Source organism: Mus pahari, chromosome 2, assembly GCF_900095145.1.
Source record: "Mus pahari chromosome 2, PAHARI_EIJ_v1.1, whole genome shotgun sequence".
Taxonomy (NCBI): domain Eukaryota; kingdom Metazoa; phylum Chordata; class Mammalia; order Rodentia; family Muridae; genus Mus; species Mus pahari.
Genome location: NC_034591.1, coordinates 46,928,622 through 46,955,480, shown reverse-complemented (window position 1 = coordinate 46,955,480; position 26,859 = coordinate 46,928,622). Strand labels below are relative to the sequence as shown.

The 26,859-nt window shown below is 37.0% G+C and overlaps 1 protein-coding gene across 6 annotated transcripts in view; it reads left to right on the top strand.

Moving 5' to 3' along the window:
• Grm8 (glutamate metabotropic receptor 8) overlaps window positions 1-26,859 on the top strand; it is an 836,043-nt gene that overhangs the window by 666,605 nt on the left and 142,579 nt on the right. For all 6 annotated transcript variants that reach the window (XM_029535215.1, XM_029535218.1, XM_029535214.1 and 3 more), the window contains one exon: window positions 4,722-4,858. In XM_029535215.1, coding sequence (XP_029391075.1) covers window positions 4,722-4,858 — 137 coding nt within the window. The remainder of the gene's footprint in view (window positions 1-4,721; window positions 4,859-26,859) is intronic.

Below are 26,859 nucleotides of genomic sequence, written 5' to 3'. Positions count from 1 at the left end.
CCAACTCAGCAGAAGTGTAGGCAAACAGTGAGCTCAACTGAGGACAGTTTTCTTTCACACTGTTCTGTTGTTTGTCTGTCACATACTAAATGCTTTTCATACATGTCATGTCATATATCCCTTGGGTAGTTTGGAGGAGCTGATATTATTATGATAATCTTTGAGATGAGGAAAGAGTTACACGTAAATTGGGTCACATGCTCAGATACACATAGGTAATTTGAAGATGTACAAATCAAACTTCTGTCTCCATATCCCAAGACAAATCATCTTTCCTCACATAACACTCAACGGAACCAACATTTTGATATAAAAATTTCCCTTCAGAACCATATTAGAAGTTCATGATATGCTGAGTAATAAAAATATTTTTTTCTACACATTTCCTATTGAACAGTCAAGGAGATATGGAGACCCTGAGGGCAGTTCCTGACTAGTAAAAATGTCACCTCACAAACCTATGTGATTGTTCTCCTTTTTTCATAGGTCCAAATGGTTGGAAAACATTTTATAAAATGTAATGTAGTACAAAATGTATGAAATACCTAGAGTGCCAGGTAAAATGAAATAAAATGATAAAATTGGATGCAGTAAAATTTATATTATATAAATAAATATCTAAACAGCATCAATTCAATATACTTGCTATATTTTCTTTATCATTGCTATTATTAAAGCATAATAAATGGATAAATATTTGAAGTGTTTTTTCTGGGCAAAATACTACTTAGTTTTGTTTTTTTCAGGGTGGACAGTTTTACCAGGTTTTAAACATATGGCAAAGCCATGGAAAATAATGATCTACTTATGAGTCCTTCCTGGCTATTCAAGGATGATCTTTCTTTAATAGTCCAGAGAACTAGGGAACATGTTTGGAATGAGTCAACATTCAATGGTGCTAGTTCTTTATGTGAGAAGGCTGAAGTAATTCAAATGCATACTTACCCATTACCAGAAGTCAGATTAAGAAAACAAGACTCAGTGTAACCATGGATTTTTCCACCAGCAACCAAGTTGCCCCAAATAATTATTCTGTACAGAATTATCTGTGAATAATTGCATAGACCAATAGCTTTGACTCATTTCTGTTATCTTGTAACTCAATTATTCCATTTAAATTAGTCTGGATCAATAGCTTTGACTCATTTCTGTTACCTCATAACTCAGTTATTCCATGTAAACTAGTCTAAAACTTGCCACATAGCTAATTACATCTGCTCAGTTTTATATGACCATTTCCCCAGAGTTTGGGGCAAAACTTTCCATGCCTGACTCTATCCCAGAATTATTCTCTCTCTATTGGACCTTGCACTTCCCTTTTATATAGTTTTTACAAAGATAGCAGATATATTCCTTTTACATCAAGGAGACTTTTGGGAGAAAAATAGAACGTGCTGTATTGAGTACTTAGTGGGCTCTCAATAAATATCTCTCACACCAATTTAAGGCCATAAGTAGGATGAGTGGTAAATTATGCAGAGGAAAGTGAAGAATTTTTGTGGATCCAGGAAGAGCTAGTTGGTTGTCTAGCCAGTTTTGTGTGATGAAGTTTCTACAAGTGCATGACTTGAGCCACAAACTATCAAGAGGAGTTGGGAGAAGGAAGCCTGACTTGTGTGTGAAAGAGAAAATGGTGAATCAAGATGTGGGGCACTGAGGGAACTGGAGTCTCATTTTACTTGCCATTCTATTGAAAGTCATAGGGATTAGTAAGATAAATATCATCAAACTAATTTTTCTCACAGACTGCCATGAAAAAGGAAGTGATAGTAATTCATACTTATGTTATATGCACTGTGTATTTACACAGATCAGTCCATTTAGTCATATAACTTTTTGTGTAGGGTTACTATCAGCTTAGGGTATGGAAAAGAAATTAAGATACATCGAAATTGAGAATGTACTGCAAACAGTAACATCAACCAACTGATAGAACTGGGAATTTGACCTTGAACTGATTTCAGAATTGATTTTCTTGACCACTTTCAAATATTCCTCTTTAATCCATTGTCAAATCTGGTATAAGTTGCTATCAAAATAATATTGAAATAAATTAGAGGTTATTATGTTTGGGACAGTGACTTATCATTCACTTGATTACCAACAGATTTTCTTTTAGCTGGAGAAATAATATGCAGATGCATCTGGCCATAACTTCATACAGAAGGCAGTGTGCTGTCATTTCTCCTATATTGCAGAAGTGACAGGTTCTATCTTGATAACAATTGTGGTATGAAAGATCGAAAAGCACCCATTTGGTCAACAAGATGACAATGATGGTAATGTTAGATTGTGAAATGTAAATATAGTTTAACTTTTTAAAAAATGATGTTTATAAATATCAGAAACTGATGTTATTATGATGTTCATAACATATGCCTTTTCAAGCAGAAACCTGTTACTTGAATCCTAGTAAATGTTTAGAAATCACTTTAAAGATTTTACACATTCTTTCTGCCAGCATACATTGATATTTACTAAAAATGATTATGGTGTGAATCATAATATTTAATTATCTCATGAATTGGTCTAAGCACTTCATAAGAACTGAATAATTTAAGTTTCATAGAATCTCTAGGAGAAAAAAAAATACCATTACTCTTACTTCACAGAAATTCATAGGAAATACTAAAGAGGTGTGCAAGTTTCACAGCACTAGAGGTAGAAATGTTAGAGTTGAGAATGATTTCTTCTTGAGCATCTAATACTCATAGCCAACCATTGGAATGAGCCCAGGGATGCCAATGGAAGAGGTAGGGGAAGGACTGAATGAGCTGAAGGAGATTGCAACCCCATAGGAAGAACAATATCAATTAACTGGACCACGCAGAGCTCACAAGGACTAAACTGTCAACCAAAGAGTACACATGGAGGGACCCATATCTCCATATACATGTGGCAGAGGATGACCTTATCTGACATCTGTGGGACGGGAGGCCCTTGGTCCTGTGGAGGCTTGATGCCCCAGGATAGGAGGATGCTAGAGCGGTGAGGCAGGAGTGGGTGAGTGGGTGGAGGAGCACTTTCATAGAGGCAAAGAGGAGGGGGAAGAGGAGAGAAGGGATGGGGAGATCTGCAGAGGGGGTAACCAGGAGGGGGATATAATTTGAAATGTAAATGGATAAAATAATTTAAAACAAATTAAAATTACAGTATAACTCTAGCAGATTAGATAAAATGATTTTCTTCCTCAGTTTCTGCCCTTATTGACTTTTAAAATCATTTCCTATATAAATTCCTGAAAATAATAATAATTTGTAAGAAAGCACATGTACTATTTATTAATGTTCGTTGGTCATTCTTCATGAAGAAAATTATACAAATCGATAGGGAGATTAACATGAGCATGTATATGTAGCTTTGTTTCTTATGCCAGAAGCCCTTTCTTCATGGCTGTGTCATCTCCTGTAGGGACAGGAGTTCTTCATAGTATTAGGTCTCCTTGGAGACCTCATATCATGTTCAGACTTTTAGAATAAAGTCAATTATAATAAACATATAGCCATTAAATCCTAAGAACACACTCCAATTATATTGTAACTCTACAACTCTCAATCTATTTATAGACAAGTTATTATATTTCTATAATCATTTCATTTGATAATTTACATTTTAATTTTTATAAATAGTAAGGTAAACTTTGCAAATAAGTAAAGAAAACTATTTTAAGATGAAAATATATAACATTTACCTATTTCAATGTTAAGTGTATATAATTTGGAGAGAATAATATATAAAGAGCTAGCAAGAAGAGAAAACTGCATTGCAGAAGAGAAATTAAATCCAATATCCTTTGAAGAAAGGGGGCCTGAAGGGAGAAGATAGGTACCAAATAAAGGGATTGCTGTCAAGTGAATGCTTCAAGTTGAGAAATAATAATCCATGAAGATGATGGGAGGTCTAAGGGCTCTTAGAGAAAAAAGAAAAGAAAGTATGTGTAGATAGCTCGGTGCAATGGAATGGGAAAACATTGGCATTCTCACTGCATTTGACTCCCACACCTGTGATTATAGAAAAGTTAATAAGAGGGAAAGTAAAAGTGAGTAGAAGTTATCAGGAGAAAAGATAAAAGCTTCCAAGAGAAATGGAGCTTAGAAGAGACAAGGTTTCTTACATCCTGCTGTTCTGCCACCATTACACTCGTCACAGTGAATTATGGGACTTTGATGGTCTGAGCAGAGCTGGGCTTATCCATTGCTCATTCTGCCTTGCCCAGCAGAGGATTCCAAGAGCAGTCTACTGTGATCTACTCAGAAGCAGTGGTGCTGTATGGTGAACCTGCTTCATATTGGAGCTGAATTTGCCATGAAGTCAATCATTTAGGCTTCTCTGTGGGATGTTCTGTCAATTTTGTGTTGATGCTTGTAGTTCCTATTACACAATAGATGCCATATTTTGATACATGTACACTTTCCTCATTAAGTGACATTCTATGCAGCTATAATTGAATATTCAGACTGTTAATTTTTATTCATTTAGCTGGTATGTATATTATTTAGCTTGGGTATTCATCATTATAATTAAAGTCCTTATTTCTACATGTGAATATAGGTTGATATTCTATTATACTATTAAGAATGACACTGCATGGGTTAAAACCTCCATATCACTTAATACACACACAATATATATTTCTATCTACCCCTTCTTCCTTAGAGGAAAATAAGCCCAATGGACTATGGTACTGTAGTTTATTAACACTGTTTTCCTAATCTTTATAGGCAGTGCTGGTACACCTGTCACTTTTAATGAAAATGGAGATGCTCCGGGACGCTATGATATCTTCCAGTATCAGATAAACAACAAAAGTACAGAATACAAAATCATCGGCCACTGGACCAATCAACTTCACCTAAAAGCAAGTATCACTATTAACATGCATCATTGTATCTAGTTCTTAAAGGGGAATGTTTCCTTTTAAAGCACTAAACTTGAACATTTTCAGAAGACTTTCACAATATCTGTAAGAACAGGGGAGGTCAAATTTTCTTTGGATTATGCACTTAGAGCCCAGGCTGAACTGGGTTCCCAGTGGCTATGGCAGCTGGCATTTATTTGTCCGGGTTTTGAGACTGTGACAGACCCAAACAAGCTTTCACTAGTGTGAGTCCAGAAAATCTACCTATTAAGTAAGGGATGCCCTGAGACTTTGAAGCAAGATATACCCTGATGTCACTGACAAAAACATAAAGGGCTGTGGCCTATGATGCCATCCTGAGCTTGAAGGTGAAGAGAAGTCTAGGAAAACCCATTGTGTAGGGGGCAGGTTTAGAGGTGAGTGGGCTTGAAGCCTCCTTCATCCTACCTAAAAATATTTACTTCATATTTTAAGAGTTCCAGCTCTATTAACACACACTGACTAAGGTATAGAGTAGGGTGTCCTGTTGGCTCAATGGTGAAATGGAACTTTCCTATACTGTACCATTCATTCTACAAAGGATTAAGAATTTTTAGTCCCAACACAATGTCTAAGGAATCACTAAAATAAGCAGTGCTTTCTCTGTGGGTCATAAACTGCCTGTAAAAATATTTTCCCTGACCTAGAAACTGATTCTGCACTGTTGCATGTTTACCATGTGCAATTAATTTACTCTTGAGTGTTGTCTTCTCAAAGCCATATAATCAAGAGCATTTGACACCTTTCAAACGCATCGGATGATATTCTAGTACATTTTTTTTTTCCTCCTGTATCTTCAAATATGCCTCTTGAAGTGACATAGTTTTGTGGTATCTGCCACCCACATTCACAGCCAAGTGATGATAATAAATTACAGAACCATGGTTTGTTTCTTGGAAGTGGATTTCTGATGTCTGCGACAGCAGCTCTCATTCAGCCGTGCAGAAGTAGCTTTGCGTCTAGCTATTGCAAAAGGCAAGCCTGAATCTCCAGCTAGGATGTTAGCTTCTTTGTGAACCTTTTCTATTGTTCTGAAACCCAAATTGATTTATTGAAACTAAACTTTGAAAAATGCTACAGATTATTGGTAATCTGAACATCAATATCTTTTTGACAGGCATCTTATGGAAGTATATTCCTTGAAGTAAATTTAATATGACCGAGAGAAATTTGAAAATTACTTATGTAGGAAACCTACTTTTATCTGACTTTTGTGAACATCAAAATGCTTATCATGCTGTTTTGGTTAAGAATTTTTCATATTAAACTGAATTGCTTGAAGTTGGCATGTACTATGAATAGTACCATGGTCCCTATAATGTACTAAGCGTCTTAAGTAATAACCACACAAATGAGCTCACATATCTCTTCATTGTATGCATAATCTGTGTATTCTAAAACTTAGTGTTGAATCTTAAGCTGTTCTCTTATGTACATTTAACAATGCATAAATGTTTTATGTTCAGCCTTGTTATTTCTCATAAATATATCACAGCAGTTTGTACAACATTTCATGCAGGCTGGTGATTGTTTATACTATATAATAGTGGTAGTCTTATTGAAAAAAAAAATGGCACTGCCACTCTCAGGAAAGGCAGTGGATGAGGCTGTAGAGGCCAGATATACAGCGAGGATTGGATTTTCCAGACCATCATGACAAATCACATCACTCTTGGGAAATTGGAGCAGACCCTTGTTTGAAGGAGGAGTAGAGTACTTTGGAAGTGACTGATTTATAGGCATTCTGCTTTAGATATTTGCATAATGTATAGCATCATTTTACCCTAGTTTCATAAACGCCAAGGTGAAAGTGGTAGTAGCAACAACCTTATATGGTTGTAATAAAAATTAAATGAAATACAGTAAGAAATCATTTAATTTATGTCTTCATGTATGTATGGCCCACAAGCACTGCCTCATATTACATACACCCTGTCTCAGAATCCAGTCTAACCTTGGGATTCTGAGGACGTTTTAAGTAGAGAACTGAAGTACTTTTAGAAGAGACACTTGGAGTCTTCTTTAGAATGTTCACAACAGGAGGATAGGGAAGCAAGGACAATATGTAGAAATCCTACAGAGAATCCAAAATTGAAAAATTTGACATAATCGGTTCCTACTCTCTTCCAGTCGAAAATTTTCTCTGTACTTACAATGCACCCATCACATAAGATAAATGCATAGTTTTTTGTTTTGTTTTGTTTTGTTTTTGTTTTACTGTAATACTATTTTGATAGGTATTGTCACCTGGGCAATTATGTGGCTAAGTGGTTTTCAAGATCTGATTTTAAAAGTATAAAATGTTGTCTTCCCAAGACAGAATTTAAAATTTTGCTTTCAATAACATTATATATGCATATATACATACAGAGATGTAAATTGGACACAGTGCAATGCTTTGACAAAGGCTTAGAATACAGAGTGATTATGATAGGCTAATGAACAAAGATATCAACTCTCTGGTATTCTAATTTTTTTGTGATGGAAACATTTCAATTAATAATTTTAGAAAATTTGGAATTTGTGGAGCATGATTATTGTTTTGTTATTTTGTCTTTTCTTTTTATGGTTACTATTATGTGATTACAGGGTACAAAGTTTCAGATTAGTGGGAGTAATAAGCACTGCTATTGAATGGTCTTGGTAAGAGTATTGCAGTGCTAGGTGGTTGTACGGGTTGGTTTTAGAAGTGGATATGGAGTCTATGCCTTTAAGGCACTCACGCCCTAGGAGGGAGAAATAGACTCAGACCAGAAAAGCTAGTGAAAGACACAGGTGTCCTGACGAAGGCATCCACATATTGTTTGGAATGGCAGTCTCGTAAGAGGGGCATACCTGTCCTGACCCCTGTGGAATTACTGTTAGAGAGAGCACTGTGTGTGTGTTGTTTTCTACTTCTGCCATTTCTTATTCTATTAACCTGTTTCACCACTTGTTTCACACTCTCAATGTTAAGCATTTATCAGCCATTTATTGGACTGTATTTATTTGTTTTCCAAGAACCAGTTTTGTTTTGTATTTCTCTGGCTGAAGTCAAATGCAGGGAAATTTTCTGCACACACAGTACATGGCTAGGCATTTTCAAGTGCATCAAACCTTTCCTAAATACATGCAGTGAAGGAAATGGATTTTTGAAGTGAGTGAAGCATTCTTCATTACATTGGAGATCATGTGACACATACCAGATCCTCAAAAGCATCATTCTCATTGTTGGGGAAAAAATCATTGTTTCTTTTTCCTTTGAATGGAATAAATCGGTGTTTTTCATTAAGCTGTCAGGGTAATTTGCTTATTTGGATGTAGGCTTTCTACCCAGTAATCTTGGTCTGCACGTGAAATGTGTATTTGTCTATGGGGAGAGAAGTTGCACAATTAGGTCTCTATTTTGATAGGGATGTGTGTCTCAAGAGATGAGAGATCCTTATAGAGATTACAAAACAGATTGTAACCTAGAGGTTTGCACTAAACAGGGGAGTCTGAGCTTCAAGAGAATCAGCCATATGCTGCTTTAAGTCCACAGAGAGAAACAGCATTGAAGTTACTGGAAGGGCTGAGAATAACCCAGGGCTCACTAGTTTATGCTTCCAACTAGAGCCAGTTCTTCTAAAAGAAAATATTATAAGTATGACGCATGCTTTTACCTGCTTTGTTCTTCTTGTCATTTTATTCAACTAAGTGAAAATAAATATAAAATATACGCATAGAGTATGAAATGCTGAAAAATAACAGCAGATGGCTATATCTCAATAATGACTCAATCAGGATTATTCATAACACAGAATCCATTGGGAGGGACTGCAGAGAAAATGGTGTCTCTGAGCCTGACTTAATTGTTTAGTGGAACCTTCTCAGGAGAAGTAATGTCTGATGAAGTTCTGAATGCTGAGCTTGTTGTTAGGTGGAATAAAAGCATCCATGTCGTTAGAAACATTGCCATATCACTGCACAAAATAGACATTTGGATAATCAAAGATGCTTGAATTCTCACCTCCAGGATATCATTTTTTCTCTTGTACATCATTTATACTCTGCATGTAAACTATCATATCTAGTTCATGGAGTTATTGAGATAAATTTGTACATACATAGTGCGATCTAAGTATACAGGATGATCCTATTTTATCACTATAACTCACAAGAACTTATGAAGGGTTCTTCAACATAAAATTAGATATAAATAGTATATGAAGACTGTAATTTTTGCCATATCCCTTGATATTCTGAGAAGCAATTGGTTATAATATGAAGTTGATATGCCATGGTAACTTGTATGTATTCATAAAGATCAAAGTATATTTTACATAAAATGATATAGCCTCAATCATTCAAATTCTGTTTCATAAACAGACACTTAAGAAAATTTCTAGTGGCATTGAACTCCATTAAATCAGTTTAGTACAGCCTGTATTATAGTCCCTATAGCAGGTATTTTTAAAATTAATTTATTTTTTACACTCCATAATCCATTCCCCACACCCCCATCCACCCTCTGACTGCTCCACATCCCACACCTCTTCCCCATACTCCCTGTATCCACGTGTATGTACCCACCCCCACACCCCACCTGACTTCTAAACACCATGGGGCCTAGAGTATCTTGAGGGTTAGGTACATCATCAGTGAGTGAACTCAGAACTAGAAGTCCTCTACTCTATGTGTGTTGGGGGTCTCATATCAGCTGGTGTATGCTGCCTGTTTGGTGGTACATTGTTTGAGAGATCTCAGGGGTCCAAATTAATTGAGACTGCTGGTCCTCCTACAAGGATCACTCTTCTCCTCAGCTTCTTTCCACTACCCCTAATTCAACAACAGGGATCAGCTGCTTCTATCCATTGGCTGGGTGCAAATATCTGCATCTGACTGTTTCAGCTGCTTGTTGGGTCTTTCAGAGGGCAGTCATGCTAGGTCTTTTTTTGTGAGTGCTCCATAGCCTCAGTAATAGTATCAGGCCTTAGAACCTACCCTAAAGCTGGATCCCACTTTGGGCGCGTTGCTGGACCTTCTTTTCTTCAGGTTCCTCTCCATTTCCATCCTTTAATTGTTTCAGACAGGAACAATTATGAGTCAGAGATTTGACTGTGGGGTGGCAACCCCGTCCCTCACTTGATACCCTGTCTTCCTGCTGGAGGTAGGCTCTATAAGTCCCCTCTCCCTACTGTCAGGCATTTCATCTAAGGTCCCTCCCTTTGATTCCTGAGAGTCTTTTACCTCTCAGGTCTCTGGTACATTCTAGAGGGTCCCCCAAACCTCCTATTACCTGAGGTTGCCTGTTTCCATTATTTCTGCTGACCCTCAGGGTTTCAGTTCTTTTCCTCATCCAACATCAGATCATGTTTCCCTCCCCCCCCCATTCTCCCACCCTGTTCCCTCCGAGGTCCCTCCTTCCATCCACACTTGTGATTGCTTTCTTCTCTTTCCCAAGTGAGACTGTGGCATCCTCATGTGGGTACTACAGCTTGTTGACCTTTTTGAGTTCTGTGGACTGTATCTTATTGAAAATAGATCTACTTGAAGACCCAGCTATAGCAGTCTTGGGAATATACCCAAAAGATGCCCTACCATGCCATAGGGCCATGTGTCCCACTATGTTCATAGCAGCCTTGTTTGTGATAGCCAGAACCTGGGTATTCTGTACCTCTTTTTTTTTCTTTCTTTCTGACATCCTCTTATTAGTGAGTACCTACCGTGCATGTCCTTTTGGGTCTGAGTTACCTCACTCAGGATAATATTTTCTATTTCCATTGATTTGCCTACAAAACTCAGGATATCCTAGTTCTTAATAGCTGAGTAGTATTCCATTATGTAAATGAACCACATTCTCTGTATCCATTCTTCTGTTGTGGGACATCTAGTTTGTTTCCAGGTTCTGGCTATCACAAACAAGGCTGCTATACATACTGGAACACATGGCCCTATGGGATGGTGGGGCATCTTTTGGGTATATTCCCAAGACTGCTATAGCTGGGTCTTCAAGTAGATCTATTTTCAACTTTCTGAGGAACCTCCAGGTTGAGTTACAGAGTGGTTGTACTAGTTTTGAATCCCACCAGAAATGGAGTAACATTCCTCTTTCTCCACATCCTCTCCAACATGTGCTATCACCTAAGGCTTTGATCTTAGTGTTTCTGATTGGTGTAAGGTGGAATCTCGGGGTCATTTTGATTTGCATTTCTCTGATCATTAAGGACTTTGAACATTTCATTAGGTGCTTCTCAGCCATTTGAGATTCTTCAGTTGTGAATTCTCAGTTTAGTTCTATATCCCATCTTTTGATTGGGTTGTTTTTTGTTTTTGTTTTTTGTTTTGGTTATTAACTTCTCGAGTTCTTTATGTATGTTGGATATTAGCCCTCTATCGGATGGGGTTTAGTGAAGATATTTTTCCCAATCTGTAGGTTGCCATTTTGTCTTATTGACCATGTCCATTGCTTACAGAAGCTTTCCAGTTTCATGAGGTCCCATTTATCAATTTTTGATCTTAGAACATGAGCCATTGGAGTTCTGTTTAGGAAATTAGCCCTTTGCCAATGAGTTCAAGGCTTTTTCCCAATGTTCTTCTATTAGATTCAGTGTATCTAGTTTTATGCTGTGGTCCTTGATCCACTTGGATTTGAGCTTTGTGCAAGGTGACAAATATGGGTCTACTTTCATTCTTCTACATACATATAGTCAGACCAGCACCATTTGTTGAAGATTCTTTCTTTTTACCATTGTATATTTTTTGGCATCTTTGTCAAAGATCAAGTGACTATAAGTGTGTAGCATTACTTCTGGGTCTTCAATTCTATTCCACTAATCAACATGTCTGTCTCTGTAATAATACCATGCTGGTTTTCTTTTTGTTGTTGTTGTTGTTGTTTATTAGATATTATGTTCATTTACATTTAAAATGCTATCCCCTTTCCTAGTTTCTTCTCCAAAAGTCCCCTATACCTTCCCCCTACCCTGCTCCCCAACCCACCCACTCCTGCTTCCTGGTCCCAGCATTCCTCTCTACTGGGGCAGATAATCTTCACAAGACCAAGGGCTTCTCTTCCCATTGATGGCTGACTAGGCCATCCTCTGCTACATATGCAACTAGAGACACAAGCTCTGTGGGTACTGGTTAGCTCATATTGTTGTTCCTCCTATAGGGTTGCAGACCCCTCTAGCTCCTTGGGTACTTTCTCTAGCTCCTTCATTGGGGGTCCTGTGTTCCATCCAATAGATGACTGTGAGCTTCCACTTCTGTATTTTACAGGCACTGGTATGACCTCACAAGAGAGAGCTATATCAGTGTCCTTTCAGCAAAATCTTGTTGGCATATGCAATAGTGTCTGGGATTGGTGGTTGTTTATGGGATGGATTCCCAGGTGGGGCAGTCTCTGGATGGTTCTTCCTTCATTTGCAGCACCGAACTTTGTCTTTGTAACTCATTCCCTGGGTATTTTGTTCCCCCTTCTAAGAAAGAGCGAAGTATCTACACTTTGGTCTTCCTTATTCTTGAGTTTCATGTGTTTTGCAAACTGTTTCTTGGGTATTCTAAGTTTCTGGGTTAATATCCACTTATCAGTGAGTGCATATTATATGTGTTCTTTTGTGATTGGGTTACCTCAATCAGCATGATATTCTCCAGATGCATCCATTTGCCTAAGAACTTTATAAATGTATTGTTTTTAATAGCTGAGTAGTACTCCATTGTGTAAATGTATCACATTTTCTGTATCCGTCCCTCTGTTGAGAGACATTCGGGTTCTTTCCAGCTTCTGGCTATTATAAATAAGGCTGCTATGAACATAGTGGAGCATGTGTCCTTAAAAGTTCAAGCATCTTCTGGGTATATGCCCAGGAGAGGTATTGCTGGATCTTCCGGTAGTACTATGTCCTATTTTCTGAGGAACTGCCAAACTGATTTTCAGAGTAGTGGTAACAGCTTTCAATCTCACCAGAAATGGAGGAGTGTTCCTCTTTCTCCACATCCTCGCCATCATCTGCTGTCACCTGAATTTTTGATCTTAGCCATTCTGACTGGTATGAGGTGGAATCTCATGGTTGTTTCGATTTGCATTTTCCTGATGATTAAGGATGTTGAACAGTTTTTCAGGGACTTCTCAGCCATTCAGTATTCCCCAGTTGAGAATTCTTTGTTTAGCTATATACCCCATAGTTTAATAGGGTTATTTCATTTTCTGGAGTCCAGCTTCTTGAGTTCTTTGTATATACTGGATATTAGTCCCCTTTCAGATTTAAGATTGGTAAAGATCCTTCCCCAATCTGTTGGTGGCCTTTTTGTCTTATTGACAGTATCTTTTGCCTTACAGAAACTTTGCAATTTTATGAGGTCCTATTTGTCATTCTCGATCTTACAGTACCAGTCTTTGCTGTACTGATCGGGAATTTTTCCCCGGTACCCATATCTTTGAGGCTTTTCCCCACTTTCTCCTCTCTAGGTTTCAGTGTCTCTGGTTTTATATGGAGTTCCCTGATCCTCTTAGACTTGAGCTTTGTACAAGGAGATAAGAATGGATCAATTCTCATTCTTCTACATGATAACAGCCAGTTGAGCCAGCACCATTTGTTGAAAATGCTGTCTTTTTTCCATTGAATGGTTTTAGCTCTCTTGTCAAAGATGAAGTGACCATACGTGTGTAGATTCATTTCTGGAACTTCAATTCTATTCCATTGATCTACCTGTCTGTTGCTGTGCCAGTACCATGCAGTTTTTATCACAATTGCTCTGTAGTACAGCTTGAGGTCAGGCATGGTGATTCCACCAGAGGTCTTTTATTGTTGAGAATAGTTTTTGCTATCCTAGGTTTCTTGTTATTCCATATGAATTTGCAAATTGCCCTTTCTAACTCTGTGAAGGACTGAGTTGAAATTTTGATGGGGATTGTATTGAATCTGTATATTGATTTAGGGAGGATAGCCTTTTTGGCTATATTAATCCTGCCATTCCATGAACATAGGAGGACTTTCCATCTTCTGAGATCTTCTTGGATTTCTTTCTCCAGAGACTTGAAGTTCTTATCATACAGATCTTTCACTTCCTTAATTAGAGTCACACCAAGGTATTTTATATTAACTGTGACTATTGTGAAGGGTGTTGTTTCCCTAATTTCTTTCTCCACCTGTTTATCCTTTTTAAACACATATTTTTACTAGCCAAATAGAAACAACATTCACAAGGAAATATTCTAGATAGGTAGGTTGGGAGACTGGGAAATGGGAGAATCCTCTTTCTATTTTTAGCTAACTGGTACATTCTAGTGAAGTTATACCAAGGAATTTGACTTTGGATGTTTTGTCATGGTAGCCTGATAGCATTTTACTGTTTTCTTTTCAGACTTGAATGTACTCAAATACATTTATTCTACTCAGTTTTATATTATTAATGATAAACAGAATGTGAACTCTAGTAAGTGTTTATGGGATGAGTTAAAGGAAAATATTGAAATTCTGCTCTTTTAAAATGACAGTAAAATTGGGCAGGCTTTAGCATATTGATTCTGAGGTTAAGTAGGTAATATGAATGCTCACTATAGAAAGAGTGGTGTCACATGTTGTCCATGAAGCAAAGGATAAACTATAGAATCAAGGATTTACTTACAACATCTATGTAAACATCTCAAATAAAAGCTTAGCATATCAAGATTCAACTCAGAACCAAGGAGATTACATTTATGGAGCCCAGAAACACCATGCAGGCATTATCTTTACCAGGACCACTGGAATTTTCTGTACATACCCCTTTTTTTTAAAAAAAAAATAAAAACATAAAGGACAGAAATTTCAGTGTTTTTATTTTAGAAAAAAAGTGACCAAAATATTAGAATTCCTCACTGTAGGGAATGGCATTACTTCTCTTAACCAGAAACTTTCCTGAAGTCATCTCAAATAATGCCAAGGCCAATTAACTTACTGACTTCAGAAGACATCACAAAATAAACAAGGAGACTCTAAATTCTCATGCATTCTGAAGATTTATTTTCACATATCTATATACATATATATGTATGAAGATTAATGGCATTTAAAGCTGTAATCTCTGGAGTTTGGGTAACAGGGGACACTTCCTTTTCAGGATCTTCTTATTTTTATCATAAACACATACATAAAGTTTTTTTTTTATTTTTATTAGATATTTTCTTTACTTCCATTTCAAATATTATTCCCTTTCCTGGTCTCCCTCTGAAAATCACCTCCTCTTACCCCTCCCCCTCCCCTAACTAACCCTCCCACTCCTGCTTCCTGGCCCTGGAATTCCCCTATACTAGGACATAGAGCCTTCACAGGACCAAGGGTATCTCTTTCCATTGATGACCATCTGGGCAATCCTCTGCTGTATATGTAGCTGGAACCATATGAGTTCTACCATTTGTACACTTCGGTTGGTGGTTTAGACCCTAGGAGCTCTGGGAATACTGGTTAGTTCACATTCTTGTTCCTCCTATGGGGCTGCAAACCCCTTCAGCTCCTTGGATATTTTCTCTAGCTTCTTCATTGGGGATCCTGTGTACTGTCCAATGGATAACTGTGAGCATCTCCTTTTGTATTTGTCAGGCACTGGCAGAGCCTCTCAGGGGATAGCTATATCAGGCTCCTCCCAGAAAGCAATTGTTGGCATCCACAATAGTGTCTGGGTTTGATGATTGTATGATCAGTTTTGGAGATGGTATCATTAGGTGCTGAGAAGAAGGTTTATCCTTTTGTTTTAAAATTCTATAGATATTTGTTAGATCCACTTGGTTCATAACTTCTGTTATTTTCACTATGTCTTTGTTTAGTTTCTGTTTCTATGATCTCCAAGATGAGAGTAGGGTGTTGAAGTCTCTCACATTTATTGTGTGCAATACAATGTGTTCTTTGAGGTTTAGTAAGGTTTCTTTTATGAATGTGGATGCCCTTGCATACGGAGCATATATTTTCAGAACTGAGAGTTCATCTTGGGGGATTTTACCTTTGTAGAGTATGAAGTGTCCCTCCTTATCTTTTTTGATAACTTTAGGTTGAAAGTTGATTTTATTCAATATTAGAATGACTACTCCAGCTTTTTTCTTGGGACCACTTGCTTGGAAAATTGTTGTCCAGCCTTTTACTCTGAGGTAGTGTCTGTCTTTGTCACTGAGGTGGGTGTTTTGTATCAGCAAAATGTTGGGTCCTGTTTATCTAATCAGTCTGTTAACTTATGTCTTTTTATTCAGGAATTGAGTTCATTGATATTTAGAGTTATTAAGGAAAAGTCATTGTTGCTTCCTGTTATTTTTGTTCTTAGAGTTTTAATTCTGTTCATGTGGTTATCTTCTTTTAGGTTTGTTGAAAGGTTACTTCCTTGTTTTTTCTAGGGCATAGAAAAAACTCCTTGTGTTGGAGTTTTCCCTTTATTATCCTTTGAAGGGCTGGATTTGTGGAAAGATACCATATAAATTTAGTTTTGTCATAGAATATCTTAGCTTCTCCATCTATGATAATTGAGAGTTTTGCTGGGTATAGTAGCCTGGGCTGGCATTTATGTTCTCTTTGTGTCTGTATGACACCTGTCCAAGATCTTCTGGTTTTCATCTTCTCTGGTGAGAATTCTGGTGTAGTTCTGATAGGTCTGTGTTTATATGTTACTTGACCATTTTCTCTTAGTGCTTTTAGTATTATTTCTTTGTTTTCTGTAATTGGTGTTTTGATTATTATGTGGTGGGAGGAATTTCTCTTTTGGTTCAATCTATTTGGAGTTCTGTAGGTTTCTTGTGTGTTCATGGGCATCACTTTCTTTAGGTTAGGGAAGTACCCCCAGAGTTCATGTCTCTAGCTGCATATGTAGCAGAAGATGGCCTAGTCGGTCATCATTGGGAAGAGAGGCCCCTAGGTCTTGCAAACTTTATATGCTCCAGTACAGGGGAACACCAGGGTCAAGAAGTAGGAGTGGGTGGGGAGGGGAGCAGTGCAGGGGGAGGGTATAGGGAACTTTTGGGAGATCATTGAAATGTAAATAAAGAAAATATCTAATAAAGGGGGGGATTTTCTTCTATAATTTTGTTGAAGATGTTTACTGGCCCTTTAAGGTGGAAATCTTTGTTCTAGTCTATAACTCTTATCCTTTGGTTTGGCCTTCTCATTGTGTCCAGGATTTCCTGGATGTTTTGGATTAGGATATTTTCACATTTTGCATTTTCTTTGATTGTTATGTCAATGTTTTCTATGGTATCTTCTGCACTTGAGATTCTCTCCTCTATCTCTTGTATTCTGTTGGTGATGTTTTCATCTATGACTCCTGATACCTTTCCTAGGTTTTCTATCTCAAAAGTTTTCTCTCTTTGTGATTTGTTTATTGTTTCTACTTCCATTTTTAGATCCTGGATGGTTTTGTTCAATTCCTTCATCTATTTGGTTGTGTTTTCCTGTAATTCTTTAAGGTATTTTTGTGTTTCCTCTTTAAGGGTTTCTACTTGTTTACCTGTGTTCTCCTATACCTCTTTAAGGGAGTTATTTATATTCTTCCTAATGTCCGGAGGTAAACAAGTAGAAAACCTTAAAGAAGAAACAAAAAAATACCTTAAAGAATTACAGGAAGTGACTTTAGACCCATATCTTGCTTTTCTGGTGTGGTGGTGTAGTCAGTACTTGCTATGAGAATTGCTAGGAGAATTGAGCTCTGATGATGCCAAGTAACCTTAGTTTCTGTTTCTTCTATTCTTATGCTTGCCTCCTGCCATCTGGTTATCTCAAGTGTTCCCTCCTCTCACTATATCTGATTGGATCCTGTTCTTCCTGTAATCCCTGTTGATTCAGAACTCCTCAGAGTTTGGCTTTCTCTGTGATCCTGTGATTCAGGTATCCTGTTATCCTGAGATTCTGGGTGTGTAAGAGTTCCTGGGAGTCAAGGTTTCTCTGAGACCCTGAGATCCTGGTGTGACCAAGCTCCTGGGACCCTGGGGTCCTGGAATCCTAAAATCCTGGGCATGTTAGAGTGCCAGGAAGTGGAGACTCCTCTCTTCTGGGCACCTTGGGACTGTCTGTTGAGATGGCGCCCAAAGTATAGTGGCGTCAACCCTGTACATACTCTTTGTCAACTTTCTGGATTCTGAGGGGCCTTGATGTCTCTGAATAACTTCTTTTATTTGTCCTTGAGGAGTTAAACCCATGGAATGGCAGTCTCTGAGCTCCTCCACAAGAATTTCATGTTGTTCAAGGGTAGAAGGTTGATCCAATGAGAACTCGTGCACAGAAAAATCACAGAGGGTTGAAAAATAATAGTTTCTTTAACAAGTTGAGTGACTGAGCTGCTAGAATAGCACCCAATCTGATGGGAGAACACTGTACAAATGAATGAAGACAACTGGAAACTAAATTCTGTAGTGTCTCTAGTACTATGAGAACAGGTTTAGGCATGATAAAGGATGCAGTGAATTTTTCAAGACATGCTTAGATTTGAATTTAGGAGGACATTTTGGAAGCAAAATTTCTGTCAGCTAGAGAGAAATCTGTTTATGAATTCAGTAAGGCTTTAATTAAAAAATGTTTGTCTTATTTTATGTAATTGTTTGATAGATTCTTTATGACATGCCTCATTTACTTGTTTGAACTTCTTCCAGAAAAATAAAACTTAAGGAGACCCAGTAATAACTGTCCTTGGACAATAAGCAAGTAAAGACACAAGAAAGAAAGATTAGGATGTTTGGTAAAATTCTTTCAAGTTGTTCAGTAGAGTAAAATTATGAACTGTGTTATTATTTTAAAAGCAGTATATTGCGTGATTTTTCTTTGGGAGGCATTCATGACTTTTCAATACAGATAGGGTACATATGACAGAACAAAAAAGAATGTTGTCTAATCTAACTTAGCAAACCACTACACTTATTGGAAATAATTATAAAATCATACATAAAGGGTTAAAGGAGCACAATGGTAACTTTTTCACTGAAAAGCCTACCAATATGTCCCTGGAGCTTGATGTATGCAGGCAGCTCCACAGGTAAGCCCCCACTCCCTAGCAGCTGTTCACTTGTGTAAGCATACTGATGGGTCCTGTAAGTCCTAGTCCTTTCTGGACATCTTGGACCATTTACATTTCATGAGCTTCTAGATTTCTAAGAGTCACTTTCACCTTTCCAGGGGAGAATGTTTCATTTTTGGGGAAATATCTTACTCTATAGCATTATTCCTTACAGAGGCTAAATTCTTTCTTTGGAATCAGTTTGAGGGAGATTCCTACAATAATCTGATAATATTAAGTGGATATAGTAGGTTATCATACAAAAAATGATAATTAAAATATCATCTGTTACAAAAAACAGGGAAATTCACTAGGCCTATTAAATTCCTCAAGTCACAAGGTCCTATTGAATTCCTTAAGTCACAAGGGAATGTTGAATTCCTTGAACAATAATGACAACACAGAAAATGATAAACAAAGTTAAAATAATGATGGGTCAAAATGGAAAAGACAAAAAAAGGAACAGATATGAAAAATAGTATGGTAAATTAGAAAATTCCTTTCTATGCCATCACAAAGGAAGGATAAATGAAGATGTCATTTCCAGACTTTTAAGGGAACAATCAAGTAGCAAAGATAAGAAATGTTTTTCAATCCTGAATGTAACCTTGGGGGAGAGTATAGTGAGTTCAATTTCAACAAGATGTATAGAATAAGTAAGGTTAAAATAAGGTTATAAACATAAAATGACACTCTACAGTAGAAGAATGGCTGAGAGAAATCATTTTGTGTGGTAGAGTTACTAAAATATATGTGGACTCTTATATCCTATGGTACTTTTAAAAGCTCAAAGGACTCTTCAACGTTATGTGAAATCTACAATGTACAAGAGAATTACAAATAAGAACTCAGAAGTATGATGTACAAATAAAATATGTAGTCCCCAGCTGTAGATAAAGGTCACTGGCTGGCAAGAGCATAAAACATTAAAGGATGAAGTTATTATGGCTGTTGACTGCATCAAAATCAAAATTGTTGACAATTTTTCTTAAGGTTGTCAATGTTTAAGGAGGGATAGAGCAAGAAGGTAGGTCATCTATGGGCCTCTCACCCATCTTGCTAAAATTACCAACCCATGCCTCTATGTGAACTTACAGATATCATATACAACACTTTATTTATAAATGTGTCCCATATTAAAGGATTAAATAAAACTTCTGGAAATTGTCATAGACAGGATTTTGTTCAGTTTAGAGGCAAGATGTCACCTTGAACTGACCCCGGTGACTTTTATAATATTGTAGACAACTTAACTGGGAGTTAACAGACTAACCCTCAGCTGGATTTGTGATTATTAACACAATGTGTTGTGCTTCAATTGTCATGTTTATGAAATTAAGAATTTGTATTCACTAAGATTTCTTATAAATCTCTAATTTTCAATAGGACATTTTAAATACTGGGAACATTGCTGGAATGCATTTACTGTTTGTTTATGTGATCTGGTAAGCCTAATGCCTAACCATGGATCTCGACAAAAGTGATGTGTCTGATTACAGTGTGAGGCCATGGGTCTCATTTTCAACTCAAGTATTTAAAGAAAATTCTTTACCATCTATGAAAACTAAACCTGAAATGTAAGCAACTGATACTATAGTAACTGTGTTGGCTTTCATTGGAGTAAAAACAGTAAAATTTATTAAAATGATCTGAAGCTCACTTTTAGTCTCAGATTTTTATAATCTGCCTTAAAAATAGGGCTGTGCGAGAGATAGACACACAAGGGTTTATTCTATAGGACAAACTAAATTTGAAGAACAATGAGTAAATAGATTAATGTGACTTATGAAATGCTAATTTTTTCGAAAAGCACTTTTCCATTAAGATAAAAAGATAGTTTAGATCTGTGTTCCCGAGGCACTTCAGTGATGCCTTGGTTAAGAGAAAATCAGGCTATGAATGAGCAATAAAGGTGAACACAACTAACTTGTATTCTCATAAAAAGAAAAAAAAAAAAAAACGAGTTTGGAGTTCCCGCCATGCAATCTAAAATTTCTTGCTTTTGGCTTGTAACAACAAGACATTGTGCCCTCAGGTACCTATTGTCCTTTTCCTTGTGCATGGTAAACAGCTTTATGCTGGAAAGTGAATGTCTCTCTACAGGGGCAGTTATGTCTACAGGCTGATTCTTTCACAGGCAGGGCCTTGTCCATTTCCAGAGAATCCTGAGAACTTGGCTCACTCTTTGTACAGGTTTGCATACTGTGTTAAAAATATGTTAAGCCTTTCTCCTGTGATGAAATCTTGCATCTGTTATTGGCTGGATAAGCAATTACTGTGCACTGAATAGAAAAGAGAATGTTTTCATAGTCCTGAAGTTACTGTTAAGAAATAATTGGCCTTGAGGGTCAAAACAGTTCTACTGTTCTTGACCCATAGCTACCTGCAGGATAGAACATATTTTGCAATTTGTGATGCCTCTGAATGTTAAGAGATTAAAAAAAAAATATTTGCTAAAAACCTAGGTCTAAAATAACTTCAAAGAGGATAATTGTGGTTCTTTTCCAGGCCAACATATTCTCAAAAGCCTTTTTCAGAGCAATGTTGCTGCAGGCTTTTAAATAGCTGCTATACCTATGTACAGTGGCTTTCCTGTTAAATATACACGTGGGATGTTAGGTCAATGTCTTTGATAGTGTCTTTCCCTACATGTGATAGAGTTTATAACATGCTGGTGTCCATGGAATGTACTGTTCAATGAACTGCACTAACCTAAGTTTGTTTTATTTGAAGAGCAGTTAGGAATTCATACATCTTGGATTCCACTTTAAGATGTATTGGTTGTAATTGAATTTTCTCCCTGTGCTGACTTTATAATTATTTGTTTACTTGATTGTCATCTCAATCTAGGATTGAAATAAGAGACATAGACTCCTTTATTTTGAGCATAGGAACAAGCGACTCTAAATCTGGCAGAGGCCAAGGCAGGGAGACAACATGTACACACCAACCTGGGCTACACAGCACATTCTTGGCCAGCTTAGGCTTTATGGTGAAGATATATATTATGAAAAGAAATCTAAACACAAATAAATAAAAATGTCACTTTTAAGAGGTAATAATGCCAAATGTTCTTTCAGTGTGTAACGAGGTGATAATGTGATTTTTTTTCCTTTGGGTTGGTTTTTATAGTGAATTATGCTAATGGACTTTCCTATATTGAACTGAACTTAATACAGATGTTAGAACATTGTCAAAAAGTTGGGGTATCATCTAAAATATGGATGAAAATATTAAGAATAATAATTATTGAAGTATTCCATAAAGATCTTATTGTTAAAATAGTCAACTTTTAATGTTCCCTTAAACATTACATTTTAGCATATAGAAACAAATCATTTAATGAATAAAAGCAAGAGACATCTGGGCACAGCGTCAGTTTACTGGACAAATGAACTACACTCTCAGTGTACCAAAGCAGTCAAAGCTTTGATATCCTTGATCATCTAGGCACTGCCAATTCCTGGGATATAGTGGTTCCTGTTTAAAAAAGATTTTCTTAAAAATAAAAAAAAAAAATGTTTTTAAGAAGGAGCACATTGTAAACTTAAACTTGTTATATAATTATGTTCTATTATTTGTGGCAGTCGTGATTTTGAATAGAAAATATCAGTCACACAAAAACACTAGAAAAGCCCAAATGTCTCTTCTATGTCTCCTTGTTCTTTAGGAAAATTTTGACATATTTTGAAGCAAGCGTAAACGTTGTCAATATTGGATTTGATTCAACTTAAACACAGAGCCCCAATGGAGGAGCTAGAGAAAGTACCCAAGGAGCTGTAGGGATCTGCAAACCTATAGATGGAACAACAATATGAACTAACCAGTACCCCCTGAGCTCGTGTCTCTAGCTGTATATGTAGCAGAAGATGGCCTAGTCAGCCATTATTGGGAAGAGAAGCCCCTTGGTCTTGCAAACTTTATATGCCCTAGTACAGGGGAACACCTGGGCCAAGAAGTGGGAGTGGGTGGGTAGAGGAAGGGGGGGTTTATAGGGGACTTTCAGGATAGCATTTGAAATGTAAATGAAGTAAATACCTGATTAAAACAATTGGAAAAAAAGAAAAGAAATTGATTTGTTGATGTTTCTTTTTCCTTTTATGAAAATAGAAAAAAATAAGAATTTCTGTAGCTTTCTCACAGAGGGTCACACCCATGGGAAGCTCTCATACTGTACTTGAACATAGAGCAGTTCACAGTTAGCAATGATAGAACCTGAGACATTTCCTCAGATGCTTGTCGGTTGACTGTGGCATGTTTAAAATGGATAAAGCCATGATGAAAAGACAAAATTACCCTTTTTCTTTCTTTTCTTTTTTTCTTTTCGAATACTTCCCTATGACTGATATTTTTTATGAAATGCTACCGAAAATGAAGAACTAATTAAAAATGTTAATTTCTTCATGAAGGTATTTTTTTGCCAGATTCCTTAAAGATCATATTTAAAGCATTTAAATATACTTGGGTCGTGTGTGTGTGTGTGTGTGTGTGTGTGTGTGTGTGTGTGTGTGTGTGTAAAAGGAGCTCTCTCCATTCAAGAGCACACCTCCATAGCATGGCAGCCATCTGCTAGTGCTCCCTTGTGACTGCCTCCACACTGCCCAGATTCCCAAATATTAAGTGGAAGGAGAGAAGAGAGCAGCTGTTCTGGAGCTCAGTGGCTGCCTCTGCCCTCCCCACCACCTGGCAAGTCCACAGTTCAGCTGGAGTTGCAGACCCAGTAAGCCAAGCTGCATCCCTTGCCATAGCAGTAGCTCATGCTCACCAGAACCACTGATGTCTCTCCTGTAATACCTTCTCCTTTATCTTATTCACATTCTTTGTGAGAGTACAGTAGGGAGGATAAGAGACTGCTCCCAGCAGAGTGCATAATTCTTTCCAAAGTATGTTGCTTATTATCTCATTATTACTTCTTTGTCAAACAATTCAGTCTATTCCAGATTCATATATATGCACGTGCACACACACGCACACACACACACACACACACACATAGATACACACAGACACACACTCATATTCTCTCCAAACACCCATCTAGAGTAAATATGGCTTTATGAATCTAACAAGAAAACAATGTCTGTATAGTATTGTGGAGTTTACACTCTGCCTTTTAAAACAGAAACCTCATTGCTACCTGTAAGTAGGGTGATGGATGGCAAGAGCAATGATTGGTAGGAATTGACTGATTCACACTGACAAGTTTAGAAAAAGAAGGGATACATCTAGGGGATGGAGTGAGGGAAGATAGAGAAGGGACTTTGATTGTGGTTGGCCGGAAATTCTGAGACTTATAAAAGAAAATGAAGGACGTTTGGAAGAAGCTAGAGGGTGAGAAAGATACACATCTGGACAGATGGTGGGACTGAGAGGGAATTACCAAATGATGATGCAGGAACATTGAAAAACATGTCTATGGAACGAACCATGCTTAAGATGGATACAAAAACAAAGAGTTTAGGAAACTATATTAGCCTATCTGTGCTTCATTGACATTCATATTTTGTCACTGCTGAGACATTTCAATGAATACTTAAATTGCCTCCAAATTATACTTTGGATGTTTTGGCTTTATGCCATAGTTTTGTGAAGTGGATGAGATACAGAGGTTTTACTACTGGTGTGTAAAATGTCATATTTGAAGTGGATTGGCATATAGGAAATAAAGTATCGCTTCACATCATTTTACAATTTTGACATGTCATAGGCATTTCAAGATGGCTAGGTTTTGTCAGTAGTTGCTTCTGGGATACTATACCAAAGTTAGAGGGAAACTTTGCTGTGGAGACTAGAATAACGACTTGGGAGATGGTGGGATGTAAAAAGCATTTGCTGTTCAGCTGGGTTTCAATCACCGAAAATCACATAAAAGCTGGACATGTATGAAGAATGTCTGTAATGATGGCTCTGCTAGGGAGATAAGAGTAAACAGAGATGCTTCAGAAACTTCCAGGCTAGAAAATATTATATGAACAGCAGAAAACAAGAGAAACTCCATCTCTAACAAGGTGGATATGAAGATCCACAACTGGGGCAGTCCTCTCACCTATACTTGTACCATAAATTGCATTTAGCTGTATAACATAGTAATATGCACATGGACACACATATAAATATTATACACACACACATACACACACACACATACACATACATATCATACACACAAACTTTCTTAAAAGAACAAGTATTTGGGTTAATATACTATTTTGTTTTTAGTTACTTAAAATATGTTAAATGAGTAATTAAATCTATACTTTCTAGGAAGAGAAGTTCCTTTGGCTAGTCAAAGGCTATCACTTAGCTTTTTAAGTTTATTTATTTTGAGTTTAATATGAGTAGCCATTATTCTTTGCGGAATGGACAAAGAAAGTCCTTACACTGTTTATGTCTCAAAAATACATTTCTAGAGCTTACATCTTAAACACCCAAATCTTACTATGAATTAATGTATTGATGGACAAGGACAGAAAATAGGTTCTGTATTATGGATACTGTTTCCTACTAGAATGAGACAGCTGAGGGAAACACTGAAGACCACATGCTGAGCAGTGCATTGAGGGACTGCAGTTTGGTGTGGATGTTTCTCCAGAGTCAAAGACAGTTTTTCCTTTGTGACTTTGAAGAAGACTGCCTTATAGACCTGGAAGATGAGCAGGATCAGTGCAGACTGCGAGTATAGTATAATACTTTGATCTATGTTCAGATTGTGATAGTAAAAGTTGATTTCCATCTATGCAATTAGACTTGGGAAATACATTCCCTGGGCCTATGGAGGCATAATTTCATTCAATATTTTAAGGAAAAAGAGCCTACCAATATTATAAGAGGACAGAAAAAAAAAGCAAGCACATTGTGGTTTTCTATTGGAGAAATTACTAGTGATCTTAAGAAAGAAAAAACATGATTACAGCTGAACAGATTAGGCATATTAAGAGAGATGGCAAAGCATGCTACTCTATAATATGAATTTAAGCCTCTTTTGGCTTCTGCAAGTAATAATAAGAACCATTTTCATTACTTATAACATTTTGGTGGATAGTATATAGTGATTGTCCCAGTTCGCACAGCATAGTGGCTTTACAGAGGTGTTAAGTACATTTCCAAACATGGGAACCAAGATTCCTAAAATAGAAATCTCTCTTCCCAACTACCCAGCTCACACCCTTGTGTGAGATTCAGTCACTTGTATTATATGGTAGCTGCTACCATCACATTTCTTATTACGGACCATCTGGGAGATGTGTGAATGAAAGTTAGCGAGGCTGATGATTAAAAAGAAAAAGTGTGGATATGTATGCTTGGCTAAAAGTCTTAAAATCACAATTGAAAATTAAGCTATCAGAATAAGAATCATAAATATGCAAAACTGTATGAAACCCTCAATATGTCTTAGGTATTAGAATATATTTGTGTTCCAAAGATATTATCCCTCACAAATATCAACTTGAGATACTTGATCCACTTGGACTTGAGTTTTACCCAAGGTTTTAAATATGGATCTATTAGCATGGTTTTACATGTAGACATCCAGTTAGACCAGCACCATTTGTTGAAGATGTTTTATTTGTTTCCATTGTATGGTTTTGGCTTCTTTATCAAAATCAGGTGTCCATAGGTGGTTGGGCTTTTCTGGATCTTCGATTCTATTGATAAACAAGTCTTTTTCTTTATGAATACAATGCCGTTTGTATCACTATTGCTCTGTAGTACATCTTGAGTTCAGGGATGGTGATACCTCCCAAAGTACTTTTATTATTCAGACTTGTTTTGGCTAATTTGTTTTCCCATATGAAGTTGAGAATTACTTTTACAAGAACTGTAAAAAATCATGCTGGAATTTTAATGGGAATTTCATTGAATCTTTAGATGGCTTTGAGTAAGATGGCCATTTTCACTATGTTGATCCTAACTGTCCAGGGACATGGGATATCTTTACATTTTTGATGTCTTCTTCAATTTCTTCCTTCAGGGACTTGGAGTTCTTGTCATACAGA